Below are 16,545 nucleotides of genomic sequence, written 5' to 3'. Positions count from 1 at the left end.
TCTGTGTAAACATGGTTCTTCCTATTATTTTCTCTCTCCTATTGACACCACCTTTTCCCAGTTCTTCATACACGTATTGTTTATCTCACACACACAGGTTTCAAATGTAATAAAGTTTATTGATCTCAAGGCTGAACCCACAGCTGTAAACAGATATTGGTGCAAATATTGTGTATCAGCCTTCTTCCATTTGCTTCTTCACAGGACAGCAGTAATACGCATTACAACATCTGCTGCTATTATTTAACTGGAGCAGGCTATTGGTGGCATCAGCCTTCTTTGCACAGAGGCTTCTTCATTTGCTTCTTCACAGGACAGCAGTAATACGCATTACAACATCTGCTGCTATTATTTAACTGGAGCAGGCTATTGGTGGTAGAAGCTATGCCTAACGTAGAAAACTATTTAGAATTACTCCCATTATTTCTCCTGAGTGAGAAATTACGTTCTGCAAAGCCTTTAACGCCCTTATTTCTTTGCATCTACCTAGAAATATCCTTTATTATCTCTGGCTTTTTAGTGACAGTCTAGCTTCCAGGAAACACCTTCTTAACATTCTTGGAGTCATAATAACAAAGAATATTACAGGCAAAATTGAAAAAGAACCTTAAAATCAAATACTTGTTTAAAAGTGCTGTGGAGAAGGGAACTTCCTTAACCCACTGTGACAGAAGATAGATCAGAAATGCTCTGCCAAAATGGCTTTTGGCGGCACCAGTGTATCTCAGCCCGAACGAAACAAGAAAACGCCTGACGAATACATCCCTAGATATAAATACACCTGCAAATATATGTAAGCACACGCACTTACATAATGTAATTACGCATATGAACACTATTATTAAATCTGCTTCTCCATTGCTAATTTCCTATTCCCCCTCAGCGCCGAGCCCCGCCCTCGACTCCCACTGCGCATGCCGGGTAGCACGCGCGGCCCCGCCTCGCCCACGCACACCCAGGTAAGGCGCTGGGGCAGCCGCATGCGCGGCGCCGCGCCCATTTCTCTTCCGGGTTGGCGCCCGCTGCGCCCCGTGAGGAGCCGCGGCGCTGCCGGGACACCGCTCCGAGCGCCCCTTTCCGCTGGGAGAGCCGGGCAGAGAGAAAGCGTGTGCGGAGGCGGCGGCGGCGGGCCGCTCCCGGCCTGGCCCAGCCCGCTGCGTGCGGCGGCAGCGCGCTGCCCCGCCCCCGCGCTGGGCCCGCCCTGACGGCGTGTGCGCCTGCGCAGTCGGGCGGCGGGCGGAGCTGTTCCGGCCTTTCTTAGGCACGCGTGAATTAAAGACGTTGTGTGTTTACATGGTGCCGTGAGGTCATTCTGCTTACTGACTGTAAAGTAATGAAAGATTGACGTCGAGTATTTATGAGAGGGCTTGGTTTTACCTGAGGCTTTGGCAGATCTGCAAAATGGACTTGCCCAAATACCCGAATTAATGCCTTTCATAAACACTGCACCCAGAAGTCAAAGTAGTGATGTTGTGGGGTTTAGTCCTCCTATAGTGATTTGTAGATCACGCCTTGGCTTGTAAGCTTAGTAGTGTTTTTGGTATTAATTTTAATTCGTTGTTTGTAATAGAATAATTTTTTTGGTGTCTCTCTAGGAGGAAGGGATGAGAGTTTTGTGTTATGGCTGCTCCAGGAAAGGTGGCAGCTTTCCGTCTGCCTCCCCTGCCAACTATTGGAGAGATTATTAAACTCTTTCGCCTTAAAGCACTGAAGCAGCTTTCCCAGAACTTTCTACTGGATTTGCGATTGACAGGTTAAATATTTTATTCTAATATTTTTACCTAACATAGGACATGTATCCCAGTTTTTGTCAGAATCCAGAGTATAGCTAAGAAGATGTTTGCATGGTATCATTTGTCAGAGTAATGCCAGCTCAATTATAAATAATAAAGATCTCTTTTAACAGTAGTTTTACGTTAGGTTAATTACTTTTACTTCTCAAAAATAGGTTTCTTAATAAATAAATTGAAGTGCAATTTTTCTTACATAGAAATGATATTCCTATATAAAATATGGGTTATTGACTGAAATGCAAAAAATCTATACCAGAGTAGTACTTGGGTATTATTTTGGTTTATAAGTTTGACTTAAAAATTAGCATTTTCTTCAGATTGTTCTCTATTGTAGAAATTATGTGACACATCGGGCAGTTTAGAGTTTTGCTATGTGCTGTGGATAGGAGAGTCATTTGTCTCAGTTTATCAGAAATGTAGCTGGTTTGAAGCAGTTGCATTGTTCTGAGCAATTGATTTTTTTCCAGCTTTGTGTCAGCAGTGGGTGACAGAGCTGGCACTGTTCTGTCAGTCAGGGCTGGGTGTCTTCACTGGCACAGCGGTGGCTAGATTTTGCATTTAGATATGCAGTGCCGTTTCATGTAGCTAATGATGTGATTTTGATGAATCAGACTGATAAAAATTCAGAACATGAAACTCAGTTCCACTTCCTGAACAACCAGACTCCTACCCTGGAGTACAGATTTCTGCATGCCGTTAGTAAAACTTTACAGGTACACAGGTCTTCGGATATTTTTTATTGCAAACGTAAGAGATCATGGAGTGAGCAGCATAATTTCTGTCGGGGTCTTCTCTCCATGCTTCCCAAGGATCCCTTCATTTCATTAGCTAAATTTTCTAGTCCTTAATGTGTCTTCTTTCGTCTCTATAATACTTCCTAATGTTGTATCGTTTCACTTACATATGGGTATTCCTTCCTCACCCTCCAACTGCCCTGTTTTCTATAGCTACCAGTTGCTTGTATTCCAGCTCTTCATTTAGTCCAGTTTGTCCCTCATAAAATTGCTCTGTGCATAATATAATCTTCAAAGATTTACTGTATCTTTCTTAAATTGCCTTGAAATAGAGGTGCTGTAGTGAAATACCTTTATAAGGACAAGTAGTGAGACTTTAGGATGTTGGACACAAGTGCTTGTTTCCAGCACAATAGTACTGCTAGTGTACAGATGAGTAATATTCTCTTTTTATTTGATTCTGTAATGAGCACAATAAATACTAAAGACATAAAACTAAAAGTAGCTTTTTTATTTTTTTTAAATAGCTCAATATATCTTGTAGTATGGAACAAATCTGAATTCTGTGCAGTCTGGCAGGCGCGTGATGATTTAACTGGGATGTGTCACTGTTTATGTCTGTTCTGAGATAAGCATGCTTGTGCTGGTGTAACAGTAAACAATGAGGTTATCTTGGTGAGCTGAATCTCCCGGAAAATAAAGGCTTAGTATGTTCTTTGTGTCTTGCAGACAAGATAGTGAAACAGGCTGGTGAGCTGAAGAATGCCCATGTTTGCGAGGTGGGCCCTGGGCCAGGAGGAATTACCAGATCCATTCTCAGTGCTGGTGTTGAACAACTCCTTTTAATTGAAAAAGATGCTCGATTTATTCCAGGATTGCAGGTACCAACTGGAGAATAATTTGTGTACATATAACCACAGCATTGAATAAGAACATTCTGAGAACTTAGAGAGATTCCAGGTGTCTTGTTGGAATCTCAGAACTGAAAATAGGTTTGGTTCTGTGGCAGAAACCAGGGCTATAATTTGCTTGAAGATACACAGTATGGCAATTCATTATTCCTGCTTTCTCATAGGCCCTTTAGGACCTTATCCTGCAAATGAGTTACTGGCAAGTCTTATTGGTTTTGCTGGGTTTTTTTCAGGCTGAGACATTTCAGGTGCGTTCATCATGCTGGTGAAATCATAATTTGAAGGCTGTATGTAATGTCCTTATGTATGGTCTTCATTTTAATCCTAATAATTATGCTTTATAAAGTTGGGAAGGCATATCTCCAGTTAATACAGTCAATGTGGACTAACATCCAAGTAGAGAAGAATAAAGCAAGCATCTATTTTACATTTTCAAAAAAACATTCTTAAGCTTTTCTTCCTTTCTTTTAAAGTTGGTATCAGTTCACAAGTCATTGTGCCATTTTCAAACGCTATCTACTTGTGTTGCTGGATGTTTGTGGAATTTGGCTGTATAAATCCAGCAAGAAAAATATAATCCAAAAATCTTAAAATTTTACTGTTTTCTTATGTCAAAGCAATCTCAAAGCAATTCAAAGGGCTTTCATTAAATTGTGTGTCTTTTTCAGTAAATCAGCAGTGAAAATAAATAAGCAGTTCACTTGAGAACTGCTACTGTTTCTTTATATGATAAAAATAATGTAAGGTATGAATGAAACAGCTCATACCCTGAAACTGAATGTTCATGTAATTATTCTTTGTGGGATTAGCCATTAATAACGTATAATATGCCATATTCATCTTATGAAATGTGAAACCATGCTTTTACTTGAATGGGGGCAATCTGTATTTATGTTTTAGATTTTTGAGAACTGGTTTGGGACTGGAGAGAATTTGAGGTTAAATGGCACTTGTTTTAGTTAAGAGAGCTTTTTAAGTACTTGGATGTTTTTTTTCTGATCTTCCAAAATGCGTCCTCTGCAACAGTTTTATCTGAATAAAAGTATACTTCTCAGCATCTAAAATGAGCTTTTGGTATGTAATTATCTTTACTGTTCAAGTGACATAATGCTAGTCATTATTTTTAATTGCCAATCTCCTCAGAGTAGAAGTGAATGTCTGAATGAGGTTATTGAACATAGAGGTGGTATAACTCAGTAACAGCGGATGTGAATGAGCAAGAAATGTGTTGCAGCCATTAGTGTTCAATTTGGTATTGCTTTTTTTCCATACAAACAAGATACATAACAGTGAATCTTTCTTTTCTAATAATATGGGTTGTAATAATTTTTCTGGTTTCCAAAGCAAAGTATCAAAACTCATGCTTATAAAATGGTTGAGATTTGAATAAGGGGAAACGTCAGAGATGAAAATAACAACTGGGGGCTATTACTAGATACTTTTAAAATCACTGATGTAAAGCATACAGCATTTTTCATTAACTGTTTTTCAAGCTGTGGTCTCTCACAAAACTGAAGTGAGGATATTCTTTACTGCAAAGCTGAAATACAGTGAAGAACATATGTGTACTGAGTTAAAGTTTACACCAGCTGAGCATCTGTCAGTTCTCTCTCAGTCTTAAAGAATCCCAACCTCTCTATGCCATATGCCCTAATAGTTTTTTGGCTGGAAAGATTGATAAAGAGAGAAAGGGAACAAGAGAATGTGTTTAATATAAAATTATTCCAGGAACACCATTTTATGTTTTAAACTATGCCCCTTATGCTTCCTTTGTGCCCTTTTGTATGTGAAGAATGAGAGTATCTGTATGATGGAACACTCTTGGCTGGTCTCCTTGATGCACAGCAGCTCCTGGGGCTGTGTTAGCTGCACACATTTTCCCTTCAAGTAAAAAAAGCTTCACTGGGTTTCCAAGTCTTTATTTCAAATAGAAATATAAGACAATGATTTTCTGGTCATAAATTCAATGCAATTCTCAGTTATGTAAAGTGTGTTACTCAGCAGCCCCTAAACTCAATCTTGATAAGAAAACTGTTATTAGCAAATGACACTATTTTCTAACTTTATTAATCTTACATTATCTTTCAGTATAATCCTGCTAGAGCATTTATAACAGCTTCAAAGAAAGGTTTGACAAACCATGGCAGATTAGTGAATTTGTGTGTCATATAATTGCTAATGCTGAAAAGTCCATTAAGTGGTTTGGAGTTGAGATTAGTTTTATTTTTTCTGTTTGGAAATAATTGCACTTAAAACATGTAGGAAAAAAACTTCGGTTTTTTTTTTTTTTTTGTTTTTTTTTTTTGTTAAGCTTTTATTGCTGTACATAAAACTTAGCTTTTCTGATAATTAAAAACCCTAAACTTTTACTGAAAAAAATTTCATTACAACATTATATGAACAGTAGGAGAAAGCAGTATTTTCCTTTGGCTCGGAGAATTGTGAAAGCTCTTTGTGCCCCTGAGCATATAAACATCATTCAGATTGAAAATGGGAGTAACAATGATGAGCAGTTTATTTTGGCAGTTAGGCCACTGGCACTTAACTGTTCATGAATTTGGATTTCTGTGCAAAAGCAAAGTTGTTCTTTAAGCCATTTCTCATTGTTGTCTTATAGAATCAATAAATATCCCCAAATGTCATCTTTGAAAAAGTCTCCACTGCTTTTGAGTTGTGCTGGTTGTGCATAGTTTCATAGTGTAAGAGAAAAGATTAGTACAACAAAGCTTAACTAATTTTGATTATGGGAACTGACACCAGAAATTAAAGAATTGGTTGTCAAACTACAGCCAGCACTGAGTTTGCATATCAGCCTTTATTAAATACTAGATAAGCTGTGCTAGTGCACTGCAGAAGCTGACAGTGGAGATGATTTTGTACTGTCTATGAAGATAGAAATTGTTGAGATCTTCTCTCCTGCTAGGTACTCATTCCATCTTTTAAGTGGATTCCTTATTTTTTAATGGTATAAGTGTAGACTACTACAGGGAATATAAAGAGAATCTCTTCCACATTTTTCATGTAAAAGGAAAAATTAGTATTTCTGCAACCTTGTATCACATATGGCTGAAATTGGATAATAGGCTCTAAGGCTGTGGGGGAAACAGAATAAATAACATGAGCTCTTTTTTTCAAAGGTAATTGATCTAAACACCTTTAAAAACCTCCTGCTTGCATTATTACTTAAATCAGGTGAGGTCCTGCTAGTGACCTGGCAGTTGTTAATTGTTGTTGTTGAAGAGACTCTTAGGAGTCTTTTTAAGTTTGAATTCTCTGTTAAGAATTATACATTTGTGAATTGTTAAGTGTTTATAGAATCACACATTAATCTATACCTAGTGTTTGCTATTTGAAAGTAAATACTTACTAACAGTGTTTTCAGTTTTAACTCCTACTGTGCTTTGTTGTATATTGAAGATAAATATACAGCAATGGTTTAGTTCCTGCAGTGGCTGAAACTGGAAATCAGTTTGTTTAACACTCGCTGCTTGCTTCTTTACAAACAGATGCTATCTGAAGCAGCTCCAGGAAAAGTGCGCATCGTTCATGGAGATATCCTGACCTATAAGATGGAGAAGGCTTTTCCAAAGCACTTAAAAAAGGACTGGGATGATGGTTAGTATTTGAAGTTGGTTTACTTCATTTTTTAGGGCTTTTGAGTTAGTGTTAAGTAGTGATAAAATTGAAGTTCGTTCAGTGCAGCTGTTACTCTCTTCTGGGACATGTTGAAGATAAAGAGACAACTGGAGTTGTTAATTGTTGAAGAGACTCTTAGGAGTCTTTTTAAGTTTGAATTCTCTGTTAAGAATTATACATTTGTGAATTGTTAAGTGTTTATAGAATCACACATTAATCTATACCTAGTGTTTGCTATTTGAAAGTAAATACTTACTAACAGTGTTTTCAGTTTTAACTCCTACTGTGCTTTGTTGTATATTGAAGATAAATATACAGCAATGGTTTAGTTCCTGCAGTGGCTGAAACTGGAAATCAGTTTGTTTAACACTCACTGCTTGCTTCTTTACAAACAGATGCTATCTGAAGCAGCTCCAGGAAAAGTGCGCATCGTTCATGGAGATATCCTGACCTATAAGATGGAGAAGGCTTTTCCAAAGCACTTAAAAAAGGACTGGGATGATGGTTAGTATTTGAAGTTGGTTTACTTCATTTTTTAGGGCTTTTGAGTTAGTGTTAAGTAGTGATAAAATTGAAGTTCGTTCAGTGCAGCTGTTACTCTCTTCTGGGACATGTTGAAGATAAAGAGACAACTGTTTGGTTTTTTTCCCCTAGAGAAAACCTCTCTTCCTTTTCCAATACAAAACAGTGGAATATGTGTGACATTGACCTTAGTTTAAACTGAGGAGCTTTGCAGTTACTAACCTTAGAGTGTCTTGACTGCACAGGAATGACTCTGGAAAGCATAAAAGGAGATCAAATGGTGCACTTCCTGGCTTCTTCCTCTTTTTGAAGAAGTCAGAAATCACCACTGCTGCTGTTCCACTGAAGAAATTTCTGTAACTTGCTTTGAAACTTTTGGAAAATTTGCCTTCAAAAATTTAGTTTTTTCGTTGCTTTGGTTTCAGCTGGATATCTTTGGCAAAAGTAGCATCTCATCAGGATTGTAATTGTTTTTGCTTTTTTTTTTTTTAAACCTGAGGTTGCAATAGGGCACTATTTCATTTCCCTTTCAAAACATGTATTACTATTAGATAAATCAGATATAACCTCCCAGTCCCCTTTTCCAAATTTATTAATATAAGGTAAAGTCATTCTTTGCAATGCCTGAAGAGCAGTAAAGTGCTTTCTGACTTAGGACATAAAAGACCGTGGCACATCATGTTTACTTAGAAAAATTGTATGTTTTATTTGCCTCATTGCAAAAGACAGGTGCTTCACAGAACAACTATGATAAAATGTACATGTGAGAGTGTAGTGCAGTTTTAAAAAATTACCTTTCTTGAACATAGAGTGACTGTTAGGTTTTGAGCTGACCAATTAGAGGCAAGATACATTTCTTCTGTATTATTGCCATATGAAAATCTCAAAAGCTGGTGGGTTTCAAAACCCATCATCTCTGATAAATGTGTAATACCACAGATAGACTAGAAATATCAGCCTAAAAAGTGGTAATAAGTAAAGTGTGCCAGAAAAACAGCTTGAATTTGAAATTGTCATCTCTTATTCATGTTATTAAACATTGTCATATCCAAGAAACAGCACACTGGCTTTTGGATTTTGCCCACTTCTTTGCACTCCTCCTTAGACATAAGGGTCCCTGCTACTGAAATCCCCATGTTGTGTTGTACAACACACACAGATACTGATATGATGCATAACTGAAAAACAGGTACCATTCTTGTTGCTAAGTCTTGCACTTTAACACCTTTTGATTTCAGAGGACTCTGTACAGAAGGAGAGCTCTTGTCCACTGTGAGTTAGGTGGTTGTTTTGAGGATTGTTAGGATTCAGTAAAATGCCTGTGGGAGGATGTGTTGGACAGAAGTATGAGTATGGCTATTTACTCTGTACCTAATAGTCATAGTTTGAAATCACAAGAATGCTGTTGTGGTTTTGCCATTCTAGAGTAGCTCAGCTGGAATTTGCTCATCAGCTGAAAATCATCTGAAAGTTACTGATTTATTCAAATGTAAATGAGAAGCAGACCTAACCACTTTTCCAAGTAAATACTGAGAATAGTAGTACAGTTTTGTCAGTGTAAGATGAGTATAAATGGACAGGCATCATTTTGGTGTGACATGATAAAAAATTGTTTCCATATTTTAAGTCTAGGTTGATAGGCATGTATCTTTCTTGTATTTTATTTCTTGGCAAAATCTTACTCAAAGCTTTTTCACAGCTGTTTTTCTTCTGTCAAATGTCAACAGAACCACCAGATATACATATCATTGGGAATCTGCCCTTCAGTGTTTCAACTCCTCTAATCATCAAATGGCTGCAGAATGTTTCGAAAAGGGATGGACCTTTTATTTACGGCAGGACACAGATGACGCTGACTTTTCAAAAGGAAGTTGGGGAGGTAAAGTTTTGGCATTTTTTCAATTTTGCATATTGTTAATATGCAATCTTTTGTATAAGACTACAACCCCGGTCTTAGTTGACTTTGAAAAGAGAGGAAAGGGTTAGTTCAGTTTTTAGTTTATGTGGTTATAAATTGTGAATTTCGATGTGTTAATTATCTACTCTGATCCTTTCACAAGAATGTAATTTTTTTTAATGTCTTATGCAGGGTTATATTTGATTAAGGTGCTCTTTCTGTTCTTTTTTTGTGGTGTGATTTGTTTAACATTAATAGATTGCACAACACTCTTCTGTTTTCAAATATGTTTATTCTCTCACAGTCATTTGTGCACCATGTCATCAATGTGTTTTTCCTTACCTTTCATTCGTCTCAAGAAATACACATATTTTTCTTTGTCCTCTATATTAAAATAATTTTTAAGAAACTCCTTCCTTCAAATAAGGAAAAATTGAAGGTTAGCATTATTTCCACTTGTGATTAAGCACTTAAAATGCAGGGGGTGTTTGCCAAGACCATGGAAATTGGCATTGACTTTCTTGAATGAGACTTGATATCAGAATTATTAATGTATTCTGCCATTCTTGTGTGTGTAAAAAGGCCTTAATTGACTTCAGTCACCACAAGTCCAAGAGCAAATTGATCTTTTACTTTGTATTAATAGTTAGTTTCTCAAGAAAGGCCAGACTGATCTGCAGTGTAGTAGTGTTAATATCAGATCAGTTGATATTCGGTTGGCTACTCCACAGTGCTTTCAGACTTAACAATTTATTGGCATTGCATGAAACATATAAAGCATAGAGAATGGATAGCTTTTTTGCTTTGCAGTTATGGAAGCAGTCTGGCTTTCAACAAGCATCTTTATATTTATAATGAAAAAAGGAGTTGCACATGAGCCTGAAAACTGAATTTCCATCTTATTACTCCAGTGTTTATAAGTGCAGTGTTTTGTCTGTGCAGCCTCAATGTGTATGTTGTTGTAATTTTAATCCTTCAAAGTAAAAATTCGAATAGGAAGATTTTGCTGGTTTTTTTTCCACTGTGAAAATGAGTAATTATATATGTGAGTGGAATGTCTGCTGTAATTTTTTGGGTCAAAGAAAACCATATTGTGTCATCATTGCCCTAGCCTTGCAATCATGATTGAAGAAGTATTTCCAGTAGGTGGCTCTAGAGAACACTAGGGACAAACATTTGATATGAAATAAACCAGATTTCTTAATATACCTTCCTTAATTCAGTTCTGGGCTCATTTGGTTTCAGGCATTACAGAATCCAGGTCTGTTTCCTAGAAGGACTTCAAGTCATGTGAGATTAGGCCTTGTTGCAAAATATGGCTAATAGACTGTGATGTAAAATGCAGTGATGATAGGTAAGATGCATAGTTTTGTGACAGAAAAATTCCCCTAACACTGTGTGAGGGCACTGTGTCCTTTATATTGCTGTACCCAGCTGCATATGTCATTGGTGACATGCAGCTTACAGTTCTTCTGCACCCAGCATAGCTCAATTAGGTGCAAAATACCATGCATACTTAAGCTCTTGTACTTGAAACACTGAGGAGTTAGAAACACTAGGAAATGGAGTATGTTGTTCAAGGTCATGCAGTGAAACAGAGTTAATTGTTGAGTTTAGAGTCTGAGAGCTCTTGATTCTTGTTCAACACAGGTCTTCCTCAAAGACAAACTTGTTCATGGTTTTTGGTTTGCATTTCCATTATTGGTTTGATACCATGAAAATAAATTGTTTTAAAGATACTATTTTATTTTATGATTAGGAGAAAGAGCAATAATCAGGCTCTGTGTCTTTTCTCCTGACCCTTTGGAGTTGCTTAAGGTATCCACTGTAAATTGGTGTGTACAGGCATAGTCAGCATGAGGAAAGAGAGAACAGTGTAATGCAGATCATAGTGAGTTGCTACTGATATTTTGTGTATCTCTGGATTTATAGTCCTGATAGGGGAATTTGGTATCCTCCCTGGGTATTTCCAAGCTAAGAACCTGAATATCAAAGAAAGTCTGTGTATATGTCATAAGCTCAGCGAAAGCATAAAATGCATCATGGAATGGAGTGACATGCTTTATAATTAGTTAGGATAACTTGATGTTAACAGTAAGAAAGTGAAGCAGTGTACTCTTTTATTTATGGTCAGACTTTGTTTTGCCAGTATAACAGAGAAGTTGATACCTTCGCCTTTCTTGCTGGTATTTTCTTGCTTTTCTGTTTCCTTGTAGCACAGCAGTGTTGGTGTGAGTTATGTCACTAGACACCTACAACTGCAGCCCACTCTGTTCTGGTATGGTATAAATAAATTGATTAAAGCTGATGAGAACCAGCAGGTATTTTATATGCTGAATCTGAGACCTGTTAGGGAAGATAAGGCCAAATACCCACATCAGTAAAAATAGCACTTTTGAGTGTCAAGCAGATAATTTTTTTCTTTGTAGTTTACATTTGTAAAATTGCTATTCACTTTGTGGGTAAGAACTTTTGCTTTTTCCCAAATTCTTCAGTGCTTCATCTTGAATCTGTCATCCTAGGCCAAGTTCTTCCAGCCCACTTACTCTAAAATTGATCCTCTGACAGGGCTTGTTGCTGTAGAACAAGGAGTAGGTGTTGATTTAGATATAAGGAAGTAATTTTTTACGGTGAGGGTAGTAAAACACTACAGCAGGTTGCCAAGAGATGGGGTGGATGCCCTGTCCCTGGAAACCTTCAAGGTCAGGCAGGGCAGGTCTCTGAGCAAGCTGACCTAGCTGCTGTACATGTCCCTCCCATGGCTGGGGCTTTGTCTGGCTGATCTGTGCATGGGTGCCGTACACAAGTATGCTCCTGCTGCTGTGGTTGAAGTGGTTTAAGATGTTGCTATCCAGATGTTAAGTTATCCCTTCTGTAATTGAGAAGCAGGAGCTTACTGCATGAGTCTTGCTAGTTGGTTTCTGGGAGAAGTAAAGATGGGTTTGTTTGAATTGGCACTGGAAGTATTGCTACAAGTGTTGCCATTAGGTCAGTTTCATTTCCACTGCAGAGGTTAAGGAAGTGCGTGTCAGATTGCATTGTTAGACTTTGCAGTCTGGGTTTTTTTTAGAGAATAATCATTTCCTCTGACACAACAATGAAGGTAGCTTTAAATGCTGGCATAGGCAAAAAGAATCACTGGGCATTCTTTCCAAAAAGTCGTTGAAAAGTATTTGCTCCATGCTGAACAGCTTTTAGGAAGAGTTGTTTGAAAAATGTGAAACTTTGGCAACTGGTTTTACTTTTAGTTTTCAAGCATAAGTTTAATCAGCATGACAGCACTTCATGAGTAGGCTTTTCATGTGGAATTACATGCTGTACAAATACTACCAGATATGCATATTGGGGTTTAGTTTTTATTTTTTTATTGAGGTGGTGGAAAATAAGAACATGAATCATCATGATTCTATTTTTGCATGTGTTGGTGAAATGACTTCTGTAATTTGAGTCTTGTTTTACAAGATGCTTTATATGCTTAAATTTTGTTTGTGCTAGCAAAACAATAAAATATATTTCTTGCCAGGTCACAAAAGTTTAGGAAATCTCTGGCCATGTTACTATTTTGAAAAAAAAATCATGGGAAAATCGGAGAATACGTAAATTGAGTTTTAAGTATTAAATGCTCTCACTGTTAGGCATTCTAAATTTATGTAAAGTAGACCCAGCTTCCTTGCAAATATTGTAAGCGTAGACCAGTTAATTATGAAGAACTTTTGATTTCTAGCTGATCTTGAGTTTATGAAGCTTTGTTTCATCTTGAAGAAGAAAAAGAAGTAGTAATGTTTTATACAGAAACAGTGGAAGGAAAGGATTGAGAGAGTGCTGTCAGCTGCTGTTAGGTTTGTTTTGAATCCTGCAGTCAGAATAGTTTTAGTTTTCTCTTGTATCCATACAAAATTCTTTTGACATTCATTTAGATCTGCAGAATTTCTAGGAGTTCCTTTTCAAGTGCATTTAATTGCAGGACTGAGGTTGTAAATCAGCGTGGTATCTTAGTGAAATGCTGCTATATTGGAGAAGAAAATTTTAGATTAACTGGGCATACAATTTGGTACAAGTTTTTAATGATTAACTGGTGTCTTTTTCTTAAATTTGATTTTACAGAAAATCAAGCTTTAATACAACTGGTCACTTGGTCAGTTCAGTATCACTGATGTACATGTTTTGATTTTCCCGTAGAGACTTACAGCTAATCCAGGAAGTAACCAACGCAGCAGGCTGTCCATCATGGCTCAGCATCTCTGCACTGTGGAAAACTGTTTCATAATTCCAGGTCAAGCCTTTGTTCCAAAGCCAGAGGTAGGTTTTCCTGTGGTTTTTTGTAGTTTTTGTTAATATGTCAGTCAAGCAATGTATCTTATTTTCACTAAGGAACATTGCTGGCTGCTCTGTTTGAACATCTCCATATTACGAAGTGGAGTGATGTGAAATTCCTGTAAATGAAGCATGCTTATTCTGAGAAAGTGCTATTTCTTTTTTTTTTTGTCTTCTGTTCCTTAGAACTTGGCTTTCACCTTCAAAACTATCTGTGAGGTCAGCATACTTCTTTGGGTGTTCTGGAGAGGGAGATTGTATTTAGAGTCAGGATAGTCTGCTAGGATTGGAGTATTTTTCAAAAGCCTGCTATTTTACTGTTGTCATTTATAAACAGTTTGGGAATTGTGCCTTAAGGATTTGATGGGTCTTTTGAAAGACTGTGGTAAGAAAAGCTTTTCATTTGTCACCTTTGTCAAACATCTCTAATTTTACCCTTTCTATAATCTTTATGTTTCACCCCAGTCATCTTCAGCATATTTTACTCCCTCCTATTTGCTACAGCACTTTGTCAGCTGAATCCCACTAGTTGTTTAAAAAAGTAACAATCTTTTCTCTCTCTTATATGTTCTTGAGTGAGTCGAGAACAATCTCTTTGTTGTCCTCTTATCTACTGCCCCTGGTTTTTATTAATAGCCATTATGAGTACAGGAATCAAAAATTAAGAAATAATTTAGTATTTTGGACAAGAAACTTCTTTTCGGTTGGATTTTTTTGTAAAAATTTGTGCCTGACTTTAAGTCATGTCTGTGTCCCTGAATGTGTGTGGACATCCTAGGCTTATAGAAATACTTGGTTGGAAAGAAGGTCATTTAGTACCGTTCCCATGCAATGAGCAGGAAAATCTTCAACTACATGAGGTTGCTCAGAGCTCTGTCCAATGTGATCTTGACTGTTTCCAGGTGTGGGGCATCCACCATCTCTCTGGGCAACATGCCTGTGCTATACCAGCCTCATTGTAAAAAGCTTTTTCCTTTTATCTAATTTAAATCAACCTTTTGGGAGTTTAAAACCATTACTATTTGTTCTATCAAGTTGTCTGTCTGTCTGTTTCAGAAGTGAACTTGCGGCTTCTGAAAGTTCCTCTTTAATTTGTTGGTTCAGCTCTTCAGTACATCTCCCTTCTCCTTTATCAGTCTCTCTCTCTCTTGGTCCTTTTTACTTTTCTGGCATATCTCTTGAGACCCTGTGGGAGGTTATTTTCTTCTTTATCACAGTGAATTTTAAGGCCTCTATCTGGATATATTTTGATGATAATTTAATGAGCAAGTATTTTTTGAGCAAGTTTTTTGAGAAAGTAATTGTTCAAACATGTTAAATTACAGCAATCTGTTGTGAAAGAAAATGACCATGCTTAAGAAATCTTATTTTTTGCTTTGAGGTTTTGGCTTAGGTTTTTTTTCCCTGTTTCCTAGCTGGATGGAAAATCATTTCAGGATGACCTCTCACTGTCAAATATGTGAAATAGTTTTAAGTAAGGCTAAAATTCCAGTTTTATGGTGAGGATTTCTCAGTGGTGGGTACAACTTGAGTGCTAATAAAGCTAATGCTGTTAAAAGTCTTGTGCAGACTGTGTCCCAGAATTGGGAAGCTCTAACTGATATTTCCATTTTCCTATACTGAAAAGGCCGTAGTTGACCAAGAGAAGTAACACACAGAGTACAAATATCTTGGTATAAACACATCCTAGAGTCAGTTGGTGCTCTGTTGAATAAAAAAAGCAGTACATAAAGGCAGGCATATTTTTATTTGATGTATTTTTTGAGTTAAAACAAGTATTTCTTATATTGCAAAAACAGAAAGTAGAATTCTTTAAGACAGGACTGGCACCTGTTTTCACTATTATTTTGTTTCCTTCACACAACTGTTGTAGACCAATCTTGTGTTTTGTCCTTGTTCTTTTAGCTGTAGACTGACTTGGTTTTAGATGTTACATTTTCTCATAGAATTTATTTTATTGGAAAGCTCTTACTGTGAATTAAATGGCTCCGTCCTTGATTTTTGTTTCATAGCTATATGAAGTACAGCTACTTTTTATATAAAGTTTCAGGAAGAAAAGTTTGCAGTATGTGTAACCAATGAACTTCTTGTTGTGCTCATGGTATGCTATTATTACCTTTTTCTTACACCCTCCTGTAAAAATGCCTTTTGACTATAATTTTTTGCAAAAAGATTTTACTCACGTACACGGTAGTGATCACAGCTTAGTGTCATGTCAAACCCCTTTCTAAAGGTGAGATGCTTGTTTGTGAGAAGGAGTTGTTTACCTCAGTTGCTCAATGCATGAATATTATTTCAGCATTTCTATGAATGTTGAGACATAAAAGATTCTTGGTTAATGGAATGATGCTGCACAACATAGTGTCTAGGAAAAAAAGAAATTGGCTTTTTGGTTATAATGAAGTGTCTGCAATACCTAATAACTGCTGATAGTTGCATTAGAAATGGGAAAAGTCAAGCTCCTTGATTAAAACATAGAAAACTCAAAATAGGTATGTAACAGTAGAATAAAAACAAGATGTAATGCCATTCTGTGTATGAAAAATGAAGACTCTCTATGAATAAAGACTACCTACATATTAAGTCCATAAAACAGTCCACTTTACCAAATGCTGTAATAAAACATATTTTTCCAACATACCAAACATTTTATGTTTTGGCTCCTTCATGGTCTTTTAGCAAATTTCAGACTAGTACTGTGGAAAATGAAAGTTGTGTATAAATATGCAGAATAAATA

The 16,545-nt window shown here is 36.9% G+C and overlaps 1 protein-coding gene across 2 annotated transcripts in view; it reads left to right on the top strand.

The window, feature by feature from the left end:
- The first annotated feature begins 916 nt into the window (after positions 1-916).
- Positions 917-16,545, top strand: part of TFB1M (transcription factor B1, mitochondrial) — a 27,345-nt gene continuing 11,716 nt past the window's right edge. The window contains exons 1-6 of one of the 2 annotated variants that reach the window (XM_041469952.1): positions 917-959; positions 1,596-1,753; positions 3,257-3,408; positions 6,945-7,053; positions 9,324-9,475; positions 13,673-13,792. In XM_041469952.1, the coding sequence (XP_041325886.1) occupies positions 1,621-1,753; positions 3,257-3,408; positions 6,945-7,053; positions 9,324-9,475; positions 13,673-13,792 (666 nt within the window). In that variant the 5' untranslated portion in view covers positions 917-959; positions 1,596-1,620. Of the gene's footprint in view, positions 960-1,595; positions 1,754-3,256; positions 3,409-6,944; positions 7,054-7,469; positions 7,579-9,323; positions 9,476-13,672; positions 13,793-16,545 lie in introns of those variants that run through there. The other variant, XM_041469951.1, reaches the window with a different exon arrangement.

This window comes from Pyrgilauda ruficollis, unplaced genomic scaffold (assembly GCF_017590135.1).
Source record: "Pyrgilauda ruficollis isolate IOZ18807 unplaced genomic scaffold, ASM1759013v1 scaffold24, whole genome shotgun sequence".
NCBI lineage: Eukaryota > Metazoa > Chordata > Aves > Passeriformes > Passeridae > Pyrgilauda > Pyrgilauda ruficollis.
Note: the sequence above shows the minus strand (reverse complement) of the source record. Positions and strands in the feature narration are given on the sequence as shown.